The sequence below is a fragment of the Mobula birostris genome, chromosome 25, assembly GCF_030028105.1.
Source record: "Mobula birostris isolate sMobBir1 chromosome 25, sMobBir1.hap1, whole genome shotgun sequence".
NCBI classification, from domain to species: domain Eukaryota; kingdom Metazoa; phylum Chordata; class Chondrichthyes; order Myliobatiformes; family Myliobatidae; genus Mobula; species Mobula birostris.
In genome coordinates this window covers 24,195,742-24,210,975 of record NC_092394.1, presented here as the reverse complement: position 1 = coordinate 24,210,975, position 15,234 = coordinate 24,195,742, and the positions used below count along the sequence as shown (strand labels likewise).

Here is a 15,234-nt window from a genome sequence, read left to right as displayed (position 1 = left end):
TCAGAGACACAAGAAACTGCAGATGCTGGAATCGGTTCTCATGCAGGGCTTTGATTAGAAACGTCCACAATTCCTTTTCTCCACAGACTCTAATTGACCTATTGAGTTCATCCAACAGATCGTTATTTTTCATTGGTTAGGTTTCCTTTTGACCACAGTTTCTGACCCACTATTCTTCATTGCCTTGTGGTGAAGACAAATACATCTGTTACAATATCAGAGGGAATTTTACTCTTCAGATACTGTCACTTTTTTGTATCCACCTGTAACCACTCCTTCCATGTAACTACAAGAAGTGCAAAACCTGTCCTTTTACTATTTCCCTCTGCACCATTCAAGGTGTCAGGTGAAGCAACGGTCCACTTGTGCTACTTTCAATTTACTGTACTGAATTCAAAGCTCGTCACATGGCATCCTACTCTGGGTGAGGGTGTAAGGGAAACAGGGAGGTGGATTCAAGTGTAGGTTGATTGACCTTCCTACAGAAGAACCACTATTCAGTCTGTAGCCACGACCACAACCTTCTCGTCAGATTAGTTCTCTTCTTTCTCCTTCTCATTCCCACTCTAACCCCTAAATTCTCAGCCTTCAACAGTGTTCCAGGCTAAACTCAATGGAAGCTCAGACTATACCTTATATTCTGACTGGCCATTGTACACTTTTTTGAACCCGAACTCAACAGTGAGTCAACAATTTCAAATGAACAACATTTTTATTGTTATGAGTTTTCCAGTGCTACTGCCTAATTCCTTCTGTTCATTCACTTCCATTGATGCTGCCTGACTTGCTGAGTTCCTCCAGCATTTTGTTTGTGTTGCCACTAATTCCTTTGATTTCATTTGGTCTGCACTATCCTACTTTTTGTCACCTGATTTCTCTTGCTTATTCTATCACTGATGTTCCATTTTGTTCTCTTCTCCCCTCCACTCTTTCTCTGTATGTGTGTAAAAAAAAAAAAATTGATTTTGTTTTCACTTTTTCCCCACCATTGATGAAAGGCCTTTGAGCTAAAACATGTTAGGAGTTTCTCCCTTCAGAGATATAATTTGACTTGCTGAGTATTTCTAGCACTTCTGATTTTATTTCTGATTTTTGGCATCTGCATTAATTTTTATTTGGTACCTCTTTTGATTAACTGGACCATCTGCTCAGACATCCCACCCTGCAAAAACTCATTTCAGGGAGGTAGGGCCCCCCGCCCCCCCGCAACACCATATCTCCCCCCACCCCCGACCTCCAAGGGTGTATGTAATACTTTGTTTAGTGATTTTGTCTAATCTGTAAACCAAGTTGGATATATGCAGCAAATGTGACATTAAAATATGTACTTATATTATATTTTCATGTTTATTCTATTACAACTTTAAGCAAGACTACAGGGAGTTTGGCCTCATCACGTAGGACATCAATAGCGTAGTTCCTTAGCAGCTAGCCAGCTAGTTTAAGTAACGTTAGTTATGCTGTAATGACACCTGTTAAACTCACCTCAACATGTCTTTTACATTTTAACCCACCATGGGCAATAGAAAAGTCACTGTTGCAAACAGTGCAGTGAGCAAGACTGTCATTATTTTTGAGGTCGACTGTAAAGCCTGCCCACAGAGAAAACTGATAGGTCTACTTAGCAGTGCTCCCCAACATTTTTTGCACTGCAGACCGGTTTGATATTGACAATATTCTTGCAGACCGGCCGACTGGTGGGGGGGGGGGGCGGTATAATCACGACCGGAATATAGGTGGTAAGTCAATAGCATCATAACATTTTAAGTAATGTTTGGATATTAAACACACAGCACATATTTTCTCCGTATGAACATATCAAATCATTGCAACACACCAATATTGCTGAATCAGTGCGAGCCCTGGGCTTGTTTTCCTGCAACAAGAGGGTCCCATTGAGGGGTGATTGGAGACAGCGATACTCGAAGGGGGTTCCAGTCTATTCCGCAATTTAGTTTTCGTTGCATTCATTGCAGAAAACTCCGCTTCGCAGCGATATGATGTTGGAAATGGAAACAACGTTTTCAGTGCTTTCATGGCTACCTCAGGATATTTAGCCTTGACTTTGATCCAGAATGCCGGCAGAGATGTTATGTCAAACATACTTTTCAGCCCGCTGTCATTTACAAGCTCGAGGAGTTGATCTTTTTCCCGCGCTGACATAGATGACCCACGGGTAATGACCTCGCGTGCGTTCAAGTTCAACAGTTGGGTGTGACAGGGAATGAGGAAAGGTGCAAGTGACTCATATTGTTTCATATCGCCAAATCATATTGTTTCCTCACGGCCCGGTGGTTGGGGACCACTCTTAGCACGAAGAGAGACCAATCAGGATGCTCGCTGTCCCTCTCCCTCTCAAAAAAAATTTATTTCCGGGATATTGTATATAATTTCCGGGCGTCAGGGAGCCACTATCGATATGCGGGAGACTCCCAGATCTTCCGGGAGGGGTGGGATGTCTGGTCTGCCTGTGTAGGTGTGTATGTACCTACTGAGTGTAATAGAAATAGAAAATGCTAGAAATGTGCAGCAGGTCAGGCAGTATACGTAGAGGGCAAAACGTAGAGAATAAATCTAATATTTTGCTTTTGTGTTCAAGTCCTATGACAAGTTATTGATAGAGAATAGACTACAGGTAGGAAGCAACCCAACCACACTCAAAATGTCAGTTTCTGCAGGGTGGCAGCAAACATAACTAAATTGTGATATTAAAGGAATATTATTGAACCAGTTCATGATGAAATGCATTCATTTTCTTGTAGTGAATTGATGGCGTGTATTGCCTGATTAATGTTAAAACTAAGTGCTTTCTTGGACTAAATTTTTCTCCTCTTTGCAGCAACCATTGCCAAAGTCATTGACACGTTCAATGAGGGAGACGATAACCTCTCATTTGACAGTAAGCTGCGGAAACAAGCATCAGCTCTGCTATTTGAAACAGACAGGAGGTATGTTGGGAAGGCCACCACTCGAAAGGCATTGCAAGAAGAGGCTGGAGAGGATTCATTCTCTGACGCATCAGGTAGGAGATATTCCTTGGTGCTTTGACAGTATTAAGTATTCCTTGTAAAAAATATTCACTTGCATGCTTCATATTATCAAATGTTTATGGAAAAGTAATTGATTTGTTGTTATTCTCTCCATTTCAGCGTAGCATGAAAAGCAACTTACAAATAATACTTTGATCTAGCAGGATTCAATTAAAATTATAGTAATTGTTTTCACTTTTATTGAAAATAATATGCATTTTAAAATGTGGATTTTTATGTAAAGGACTGCATCTGTAATCTGTAAAAATAATTATGTAATTGATACAGATGGCAGATCTTTGTAGTTTAGATTTAAATTTAACACATACCGAGGAGTTGAACACTTGCTGAAGGAAGCAGCAGACATTTAGTTGAATTGCAATTATTGCAATATTTGTAAATATCAAAATGCTTTGAATTCCTAAGATATAGATGTAGAATCAGGCCATTTGGCCCATCTTCTCTACTCTGCCATTCCTTTATAGCTGATTTATTATCCCTCTCAACCCCATTCTCCTGCCTTCCTTCCATGACCTTTGACATCCTTACTGATCAAGAATCTGTCAACCTCCTGTTTAAATATACCCAGAGAATTGGTCTCCACAGCCGTCTGCAATGAATTCCACAGATTCATCACCCTCTGGCTAAAGAAATTCCTCCACATTTCTGTTCTAAAGGGCATCGTTCTATTCTGAGGTTGTGCCCTCTGGTCCTGGACTCTCCCACTATATATTAATTCCTTGGTTAACATAACTTTAAATAAAGGTGATTGCAGTCTGTCCTGTGAATTTATTATTTTATTAAATAACTGTTGGTCACAAGACTGTACAGCTTATGACTTTGTCTTTTGGAGTCTGTCCAAATATCTTTCTTTTGGAACGAGGAAATAAATCAGAGCAAGTTATGAATCCCATTGAATTCTACCTTGCATACTAGATAATTTACACTGTCATTTTTTTGCTTTAAACATTTGACAGCAATGACTGAATTATCTTAACAGAATCCTCCCTACATTTTGAGAATTTTCATTCACCATGTAACAATTTAACGTGGCAGCAGGGTTCCTACCAAATAAAGTCATCTGATTAATCTTACGGTTTCAGTTTGCATGGCTGATGAAGAATTAAATTGTATGACTACTGTCAGCTTAAGGTATTGTAGAGCAGTGGTCTCGCTTCCCAGTTTTAGCAAATCCTTAAAGCTGAAGCGAATTCCTATTAGGTTATGTAGTATAAACTTTTAAATAGAAATTCTGATGTACATAATATTTGCTGGATAAACAGGGAAAAGCATGAAATATTAAAGCTGTGTAAAACTTTTAATATTTTATGTTCATAATTGTTAGATGAAGAGGAAGAAAGGACCGACAATGCAGAAAGCACAGAAGGTGAAGATACTGAGGAAGCGGACAACATGGAACCTTTATGTAAAGCAGTGAAAGAAAGCAAATTTGACTTCGAAAAAATCAAAGACTTCGAGGAATTCACAGAAGGCATGGATGATTTAGGAGAAAGTGACAGTGGTGAGGAGGAGGACGATGAGAATGAAGATGAAGGTGATGACGAAAGTGATGAAGATATGGAAAAGGACAACACCTCGGTAATGACTTTCTCCAAGGCAAAAGTAACCGAAGAGGTGGAGAAGGGAAAGTCAGTCAAAAACCAGATAGGTGCGTTGGTGAATTTCTTTTGTCATGTCGGTAAACTAGTCTTTGTGATTTTATGTTTAACAGAGAAAATATTTTGCAATTTAAAAAAAAAGTGTATTTTCTCTCCTGTACACCTTAGTTGATTTTCACTGCTCCCATCCTCTGTATTGTTTACCTGAAATTATAAAACAAAGTTCATTTGTGGTTTTTAACATCCATGTGATATTACCAAGCTTCAATTAAGTGATTTTTATTATGCTTGAATGTGCTGATGGTGACATGCCTGCAGATTTCTTTTGCTACCAAGCTGCGATGTCCATTGACCCAGACTTGGTTGTATTTTAGTTTTAGCAATAGTTTGGGGACAGTACAGGAAATTAAGGTGGTCAGGTTAGGTTTTAAGGACAGGGATGAGGGAGGGTTGGAGGTCAGGGGCAGTAAATGAAGTGTCTGGGAAGGAGCTGGTGTTCAGAGTTCAGGTTGGAGCACTCCATGGCCGAAGTCAGCGATCCCACAAGGCTGAAAAGACCAGTGATCCACAGATTGGGAGACTCAGGTCAGTACAGGCGGGAGACATGAGAACCAGTGATCCCTAAGGTCACGGGTTCAGAGTTCCATACAAGTCCCGAAGGTCAAACCTGTGATGGCTGAGTACTGGTGTCCATACCCAGAGGTTGGTGAATTCCAGAGGCAAAGCCGAAGGTCAAAGTCTAGAGCTGAGCAGGTCCGGAGATAGAAGTCCGAAGACTTGCAAACAAGATAGAAGTCTGAGAATCCAGGGCCAAGGACTGGAGGCCCCTAGGCAACCTGGTCTGGGGTTGGAGTCCTGTCTCTGTGTGTGAGGGGCTTCTTCTGCTGCAGTTGTTTTGTTATTGTTGCTTGTGTGCTGTTGAGCATCGTGTGCGTACTATGTTGTTGCCAGAATGCATGGCAACACCTGCGACTGTCGCCGGCATATCCTTGGGTGTGGTGGTTGTTAATGCAGGCGATGTGCTTTGATAAGCATGCCATAAATCTGAATCTTTTGTAATAAATTTAGCCTGCAGGAATTTGGATATTTTGATGTATCTATAACCTATTTATGGGAAAATACAGGATTCTTTGGGAAATTACCACATTTGATCTGGGTTAAAGACTGGGTGCTGGAAATACGTACTTCTGGTGTTATTGCATTTTTAGTTAATGTTTGTGCCAGGACAGGGAAGGAAAGAATAAGATAATAATGTCAGAGGAAATATTTGAGTGTTGGAATCTGACACAAAATAATATGTCTGAGTTGCCATGAATTATCATGTACCTAAGCTTCCAGGGGTGCTTGTTTTCAGATTTTCAGTCTATAAAGAAAAACTTGCTGCTGATGACTATAATGTTGATTGATAACTGAATATTTATTTTCTTCTTCCCCAGTACACCCCACCATTTTATTTTAAAAGTAGTATTTGTGGTTGGTATATTTCAGTTGCAAGTTTGCAAAAATACAGAGATATAACAGGCAATTATGTTCCATTGAGGTCTGCCAGTAGAGCAGTGTGTTAAAATGAACCATCCTCACCTGGTGCATCAGTTGATCTTTTATTCATTATAGGAAAGTTAATGCCATAAAGATGATTTGTAAGCTCCATTCAATTCATTCCTAGCTTTTGAGGCAATGAATTTTTCTGCATGCACATGCAGTAAGGCTTGGACAGCATTCATTGTCTGTCACAAGATGATGGTGTGCATGGACACAGCGGCCACTCTGGCTCCAACCAGTGGTGAAGTTTCTTGTCCTGTTTGTCTTTTCTATGACAGAAAAACAGTAGTGAACATTAAGAATCTGCAAGTCTACCTCACTAGTAAGCCGAATAATGAAAGTGCTGTGCAGTAATGGGCTCTCGCTCCGCACCGCAGTCTACTACAGCTACTCAGGGAGGCAGCCATCAGAAGCAGAGTACTCATACGCAGAAGTGCAGTGAGCGTGCCGGTATTAAAACGAGACTTAAAGCGGATCCCTGCAGGCCCGCACTCCCGTCGATTCTACTTGCTAACTCTGATTGCTGGAAAGTAAAGTAGATTATCTGTGTCTGCGTCAGAACCAGCGGGAGATGAGGGATTGTTTCGCACTCGTCCTGGCTTTAAGTCACCATTCCAGATTCTGGCCGTCCAGCTAAAAAGCCTGATCTCCTTTCGGGTGGACAGAAATGATGCGACCTTCAGCAAGAGATCTGTGTGTCTGCCTCAACAAGCACTGGTGTGTGGATGCTCAGGAGTAATGGCCCACAGCTCACTGCAGGTAGAGTTTTTAATGGTGAAGTGCAGGTCCTTTTACTTACCGAGGGAGATCACTGCCATTGTGATTATTGCTGTTTACATCCCCCCCCCCGTGCCAGTGCTGGGGAAGTGCTGCAGGAGCTCTACAGGGCAATCTGCAACCTCAAAACCACTCACACCAATGGTGCTGGTGATTTCAATCATATCAACTTAAAAACAGTTCTGCCAAAGTTCTGTAGTATGTCCAGAGAAGAGAATGTATTAGATGGGGTTCATACCAATGTTTGTAGAGTCTACAAGCCTGTGGATACTCAGTTCAACATGCATTTTGCTAATCCCTGTATACAGACCACTGGCTGAATGAGTCAAACCAGTTCACAGGGAGATCAAGACTTGGTCAGAAGGTGCCACCTCAGTGCTGCAGGACTGTTTTAAAAGCACAGTCTGAGCATATTCAGGAAGCTGGGTGCCTATGATCATCATGTCAACATTGAAGAATATACGGGATCGGTGACTAGCTACATAGGAAAGTGCATTGATGCTGTTACTACGATTAAACACTACACTGCCAAGGCAAACTGGAAACCATGGCTTACTGCAGAGGTTCATGCTCTGCTTAGGATGTGGGATGCTGTCTTCAGATCGGAGGACAGGACGACTCTAAAGTCAGCAAGAGTTTCGCTCTCCCATGCCATCAGAAAGGCAAAGCACAAGGATGCACAGAAAATCCACAGACACCATTATGATACCAGGGAGACGCGGTGCATGTGATAGGATATGCAAACCACAACCGATTAGAAGTCCAGTCTTTGCGTCAACGACAGCGATGCCTCCCTTCCTGTTGGACTGAATGCCTTCCATGTGCGATTTGACCAATTGAATGATGTGACATTGAGGAAAGCTCCCTTTCTGGAGCAGGCACCCTGTCTGGCTGCAGCAAGGTGAGGAGGACCCTAGCCACAGTAAACACACACAAAGCTGCAGGGCTGGACAACCTACCTTGTCAGGCGCAGAAGGACTGTGTGGCCCAGCTAACAGAAGTCTTAACATCCATCTTCAATATCTCTCTGGGACAGTTCACTGTCCCTGCAGGCTTCAAGATGGTCACCTCATTCCACTGTCCAAATGAGCAATGCAAACTTGCCTAAATGATTATTGTCCATTGGCACTGACCTTAACAACCATGAAGTGCTTTGAATGGATGGTAATGGATCATATAAAATTCCACCTTACAGCTACATTGGACCCCTTACAGTTCACCTACCACTCAAACCAGTCTGCTGCTGATACCATAGCCACTACCCCTCCACTCTGTCCTGTCTCATCTAGAAAATGATGCCTCATATTCAAGGATGTTGGTCATCGACTTCAGCTCAGGATTTAATGTGATCATCCCTCAGAGGCTGGAGGGTAACCTATCCTCATTGGGACTCAACACTCGTCTCTGTAACTGGATCTTGGACTTCCTGATGGAGTTGGTAACAACATCTCAAACTCCATCACACTGAGCACTGGTGCCCCCGACGATTATGTGCTCAGTCTGCTGCACTCATGACTACACTGCCAGATTCAGCTCAAGTAGTATGATCAAGTTCGCTGATGATACCACAGTGATTGGCCTCGTCAGCACCATGATGAATTGACTTACAGGGAGGAGGTAGAGAAGCTTGTCAAATGGTGCGAGAACAATGAACCTGAATCTCAACGTGAAGAAGACAAAAGAGATTATTGTGGACTTCAGGAACGCACAAGTCAGCCACTCTCCATTGCACATCATTGGCTCTGCCATGGACAGAATGAAGAGCACAAAGTTCCCTGGTGGGTACGTAATGGATGATCTAACCTGGACCCACAACACCTCCTCACTACTCGAAGGCACAGCAGCGTCTACACTTTCTGAGGACGTTGAGGCATGCAGGGCTCCCTGCCCTCCATTCTAACAGCTTTATCCAGGAGCACCGTTGAGAGGGTCCTGTCTGGCTGCATCATTTTGTGGTACAGCAGCTGCAAGGCATTGGACGGCAAGAGGACAGAAAAAACTGCTGAGAGGGTCACTGGAGTCTCCCTCCCCACTATTTGTGAAATTTACCAGGAATGTTGCAAACAAAAGGCTCAAAGCAGTGTTGAGGATCCCTACCACCTGTCTCAAAATCCCTTTGATCCACCACCATCAAGAGGGAGGTACAGAAACCTCAGGACTAGGACCGCCAGACTGAGTAACGGCATCTTCTGTTGTGAAACTAATGAATACCCTGCCACCACCAAGGTCTCATCATTAGGACAGCGAGCTGTTCACTGTTTACCTGGACATGAATTTTGAATTATATTTTATTAACATAGTTTAATATTTTGGATTATGTGCTATGTGTGATGTATGTTGTGTGAGTGGGCTGTGGTCCAGAGGAACATTTTTTGTTTGGTTGCATATATGTAGAGTCAGATGACTAAACTTGAACTTGAAAAATTAACATCTTCACCACATAAATGCTAGCCAATGGGCAATTTCAAGAATGAACCCACCATTTCTCCTTGCTATTGAATGTTGCTGTCATTGCTGAATCCACCAGAAAGTACAAGATTTCTATACCTTACTTATCAAACTTAACAGAAAATATTGCCCATTCTATAGCAAATGGATTTTTAATGGTGTGATAAAATTTAATTGCCACTAAAAGGTCCTTTCAGCTGGAAAATTTTAATTATTGTTGAACTTTTTTTGATGGTAAAATTTTCAATAATTTTTCCCTCTCTTTCATTCCTCTCTTTTGATTTTTGAGTGTGATTTTATAAAGGTTAAGTATTCTGAGTTACACTTCCTGGCTTAGACTCTCACTGGAGATTCTAAGTTGTTTAGTCTGAGTGATTAAACAGGCACACTGTTGATACACACTTCAGCCAGGTACAGGACCATTTGTTTGAAGCTCGTCACACTGAAGTGGTTATCAAGTCTAAGTGAAGGTGTATTGGCTGCAAATTGTGGGCCATTATCTATTACATGATATACCCCTGTAATTTACTAAGAAAGGTATCCCAAATCTGTCTATACAGGTTTCCCTCGCCATCCGAGGTACAGCGTTCCTGTGAAACGGTTCGTAAGCTGGAATGTCGTAAAGCGAAGAAGCAATTACCATTTATTTATATGGGAAAATTTTGTGAGCGTTTGCAGACCCAAAAATAACCTACCAAACCATGCCAAATAACACACAAAACCTGAAATAACAGTAACATATAGTAAAAACAGGAATGATATGATAAATACACAGCCTATATAAAGTAGAAATATTTTTCCCCAATCATTGCCTGCACTGTTCCCTGTAGCGAAAATCTCACGCAAGTGCTCGCAGCAAAAACACTCTCTCCAGTAACCTTTAAGCTATGAAGCTGCCAAATCATACCAAATAACACGTAAAAATACGCAGCCTATATAAAGTAGAAATAATGTATGTACAGTGTAGTATCACTTACGGGAATCGGGAAGACAGCGCAGAGCACACTGATAATGGTGTGTTAGGCTGAGTCGTTGGAGGCTGGGGTGGTGCAGTTGCCCCCACCCTCTGGGCAGCCGACCGATACCGATTTGTGGAGAATGCAGCGGTAGCTGGGAGGCACACATCACATCTTTAAGAAAAAAGCTGAAAGAAACATGCTAATTAATTAGGTGTCGTCCAGCATGTAATTGTCGGCCCAGATCAGAGGCGATTGCCGATTGCATCACCTCTGATCTGGGCCAACATTTATGTGCCGGGTGGCACCTAATTAATTAGCTTGTTTATTTCAGCTTTTTTCTTAAAGATGTGCTGTGTGCCTCCTGGTTACCGCTGCATTCTCCGCGAATCGGTATCTGTCCGCAGCCTGGGAGTTGGGGTGGTGGGACACTGGGGTGTCATCTCATCGTCGTCTGTTTCCATTAGAGCAGGCAGCTCATCTTCTCCTATGACTGCCCGCCTCGATGTCGAAGGTCGAGGTTTGTCGTCTGCTGTGGCTCATGTGGAAGGCTTGAAAAACGACAGTATGCTTGACTGCTGAACCTGGCGCATTTTTCTATCATACAGTTCTTTGTAAGCACTCAAACCATCTTGCAAATATGCCCTAAACCGACGTCCCCTTTCAAAATTAAAGTCATACTTTATCATTGCAGCGAAAATCTCAAGCAGTTGCTTCACATTCAGTTCCTGGACAACTTCACTTTCGGTCTGTTCGGTACTGCATTTGGTTTCGATTGTTATCCTTTCCTCTTCCAATTGACCAGCTCTTCATCTATCAGTTCTTGGTCATAGGATGCCAAAACCTCTTCAACATCATCTTCGCCAACTTCCACAAGCCAAACTCACTTTGTCCTTACTTCGTTCACCATGATCAAAACGCTTAATTATGTCTAATTTTACGCTAAGTGTAACACCCTTACGAGCTCTTTTAGGCTTTTCCGATACCACAGAACTTATCTTGCTAATGGCTGCTCACAGGCACGTGTTTAAGCAATGCCAGCGAGAATGCAGTTCCGAATCTGGGGGAGAGCGGCTGCTCGGGGCGCGCACTGATTTTTTTTTGCGCGCTGCCTTTTTTTGTAACAGTGAAAACACCTTCTGTTAGCGAAAACAGGGAACTAATGTAGGTCTTTCGTAACAGTGAGGTTTCGTAAAGCGAACGTTCAAAAAGCAGGGGACACCAGTATATAATAAGCTTTGTGCTTTTGTATGCAACCATTAATACCACTTGCCATAATATTTTGATGTGAAACTTGAAATGTGCAGGCATACAGTATATGATGCTTTCTGGGCCAGCTGTATTCTACATTTTCCAGTTTAGACAGTGAAATTTCATATTGGTATGTAAATTCACAAATGTTCTTTCCCTTCTTAATCTGTGAATATAAGACCATAAGACATAGGAGCAGAATTAGGCCATCTGGCCCATCGAGTCTGTTCTGCCATTCAATCATGGCTGATCCTTTTTCTCTCTCTCCTCAACCCCAGTTTCTTGCCTTCTCCCCGTAACCTTTGATGCCATGTTCAATCAAGAACCTGAATCAACAATATTGTGGATATCAGTTGAAGAAGTAATGTTGATTAGATAATTCCTTAAAATGTCAATGTTGGGATATTTATTTACAAAGCCTTAGTCTTTATGATGACCGTGGATTAAGTTTAGTTAAAACTTACTTTTTCAATTTAAATGAAAACAAGTGACCTCTGAAACAAATCAACATAGTTCCCAGTTTCACTTTTCAATTCAAACTGCTTGTTGGTCATTTGAGATACTGCATTTAGCTTGAGTGTCCTTGGGCTTAGAAAGAGATAAAATCAGACAGTGGTCCCTGTTCAGCAATCTCTGCTTTACAGTGTACGTGCATTGAGATTGTTCCGGTTTGGTGCCCTTGGCTAACACAACGCACTTGATATTTCTAGACAGATGAAGGCCATTTGGGCCATGATACAAATGGGTTACTGGTTTCTGTGGAAGCATGCCATAGTGTACGGGTAGGAAGGAGAACAGAATTGAGGAAATTAAATAAATGGGGCAGAATGTAGTGAGTCTTTGCCAGATACTGAGGTATTAATGCAAATTAACCCCATGACTACCTTTACTTATTAGGTAAGAATGGGATCAGGCCACTTAGACTCTCATACCTGGTCATTCATTCAATATGGTCAAGGCTGATCATTTGTCCCAATATCATTTTGCTGCACCAACCCTATTACCTCTCGATTCCCTTGTTACCAAAAATCTGTTGATCCGTCTTGAATGAACTTAGTGACTTAACTCCCATAGCCCTTTCGGTACAAAGTTCCAACGAATCAAAGTCCAATGAGAAAATACACTTCTTACCTCAGTTGTGAATAATTTACCCCTGATTCCAGACACCCAGTCAGGGCAAATGTCATCAGAAGCAGGTTTAATATCACAGGTGTAAGTCGAGAGATTTTGTTGTCTTTGTGGCAGCAGTATGATGCAGTACATAATAATAGAAAAGAAGTGAATTACATTAAGTATATACAGTATACATTCACTGCTCATTCAAAAATCAGATGGCAGAGGGGAAGAAGCTGTTCCTGAATTGTTGAGGGTGTGTCTTCAGGTCTTGTACCCGCTTCCTGATGGTAGTAATGAGAACAGGAGAAATCCTGGGTGATGGGGATGCTTAATGATGGATCATTCCTTGAAGATGTCCCATATACTACGGAGGCTAGTGCCAAATATGGAGCTGACTAAATTTACAACTCTGCAGCTTATTTCAATCCTGTGCAGTGGTACCTCCCCCCTCCCCCCAATGTTAGACGGTGATGCAGCCAGTTAGAATACTCTCCATGGTACATCTGTAGAAATTTGTGAGCATTCTTGGTGACATACCAAATCTCTTCAAACTCCTAATGAAACATAGCTGCTGTCATGCTGCCTCTGTAGCTGCATTGATAAGTTGGGCCCAGAGTAGATCCTCAGAGATGTTGATACATCAGGGAAGCCTCATAAGAATTTTGGATGTTTCATTGAGACCTTTACTTATTCCTTTAAGTTGTGGAGTGCAAAGCCTAATTGGCTTAATCTCTTTTACAGTATTATTTGGCCCACCTTATCACATGAATCAATTTGGCAAAATTTTTGTATTCTATTGTAAATACATCTTTCCTTATGCACAAGATTAATCTTGCCTAATATTCTAATTGTTGTCTTATCAAGATTCTGTATAATTTCAGGACAACTTTACTTTATTACTAGGTGAACATACCATTTGCCTTTCTGATTGCTTACCATACAGGCAGTCTCTGGAATACATAAGGATTCTATTTCTGGAGATTGTCTATAAGAGATTTCTCCGTAAATCAGTAACTCCTATTTTCTGTAGCCTCCCACATTGTATCACTGTGCATATTCTTGCTGTAATTTCGTTTCACTGGATAATAACCCTAACACTATCCATAATTAAGCTAATGTAATATATACTGTATTCAGTTATTAATGAAAACCATGAAACATTATTAAATGCTATAAAAATGTATGGGAGAATTTGCATAAAGTAAGATTTTTCTATGTCGCATTATTGGTAACCTGGGAAAAATCCCCATATGTGCATGTTACCCTTCAGTAAAACATGCAGGGAATACTAAGTCCCTCTAACTAACTCTTCTGAATACAAGGTTCAGTTTTAACTTTCTTTCTGACCAGATTGGGAGAAGGAATAGGTGATGGTGTATTAACATCACTGAATGCAACTGAATGTGTACTTGTAAATGAAACCAGACTCAGTCTTGGCTGCTTTCAACTTCTGTTATGTAAAAAAACTAATTAAGATTCTTCTTTTGCTGTTTGCTAAGATTTAAATCTTGCTTTCACTGGTTTAGAAATACCTGGACGAATAAAGGTCCAGATAAATTTCCAAGCCTTCCACACAGAATTTGAAATTAGTCTTGCATTCTAATCACAATTTTTTTTTAACATGTATCTTTCAACTGATAAATTCTGAGTTTTTCCTCTCTAAAAGCTGTTTTCACAAAATAGTTTTTATTTCTTAGGTAATCGTAATCTGATGAACTCTTTAGTTTTCCATTTCCTGCCTCTAGTATAGACCTAGCTGACATGTGTTAGAATTCAGTAGTTTCCAACAATCCTTTAATGCATAACTTGTTAGTATGCAAGTCTGGACAGTGTACCTTGCTTTGGGAGGGGGAACTGGGTGGAGGGCAGAGACATTCAACTACAGGCTCAACTTTGCTTTCTTCTAGAGAGATTAGCATTTGCACCTTTCAATACAAGTTGGGCGTTACACCACCTTCACCATCCAATAAGAGCCTGTCGTGCAGAGCTCACTGGAGTGGTCTCAGTTGGAATGGAGAGTTCTTTCCTTTCAAAGTCATTGTAAAATTCCTTGTCTGTTATGCTGATGCTCTCGGAATTAAACACTGGAATCTGAAATGTGAGATTTTGCTAAGTTTATAAGATAAGTTTATAAAGGTATCTCAACTTCTATTGAGCAGTGTCTTAACCAAAATGTATGCTTTATTGATAAAACTACCTGACATATTATCCTTTAACTACAGTTGATTGCATTACCACCAGCCTAGCCCACACCCCTACTCCAACATAGTAATTGCTTAAATATTGACAATATTGTCGAGTAGAGTGGAAGCAACTAAAATAATTTGCCTCCTCTCTTTTAAAGCTTTATGGGATCAACTACTTGAAGGAAGAATCCTACTGCAGAAAGCGCTTGTGACTGCCAATACTCTTCCACAGCCAGATTCTATGCCTTCTTTCAAAAAGGAAGGTGGACTGGAATTTGCAGCTGCTTTGAAGGACAGTAAGTTGTACTTA

The 15,234-nt window shown here is 41.2% G+C and overlaps 1 protein-coding gene across 2 annotated transcripts in view; it reads left to right on the top strand.

Moving 5' to 3' along the window:
• aatf (apoptosis antagonizing transcription factor) overlaps positions 1-15,234 on the top strand; it is a 106,309-nt gene that overhangs the window by 10,152 nt on the left and 80,923 nt on the right. For both annotated transcript variants that reach the window (XR_011883132.1, XM_072243195.1), the window contains exons 2-4: positions 2,840-3,022; positions 4,375-4,698; positions 15,083-15,220. Coding sequence is in view for 1 of the 2 variants with exons in the window: in XM_072243195.1 (XP_072099296.1) it covers positions 2,840-3,022; positions 4,375-4,698; positions 15,083-15,220 (645 nt within the window). In the remaining variant the exon portion in view is untranslated. The remainder of the gene's footprint in view (positions 1-2,839; positions 3,023-4,374; positions 4,699-15,082; positions 15,221-15,234) is intronic.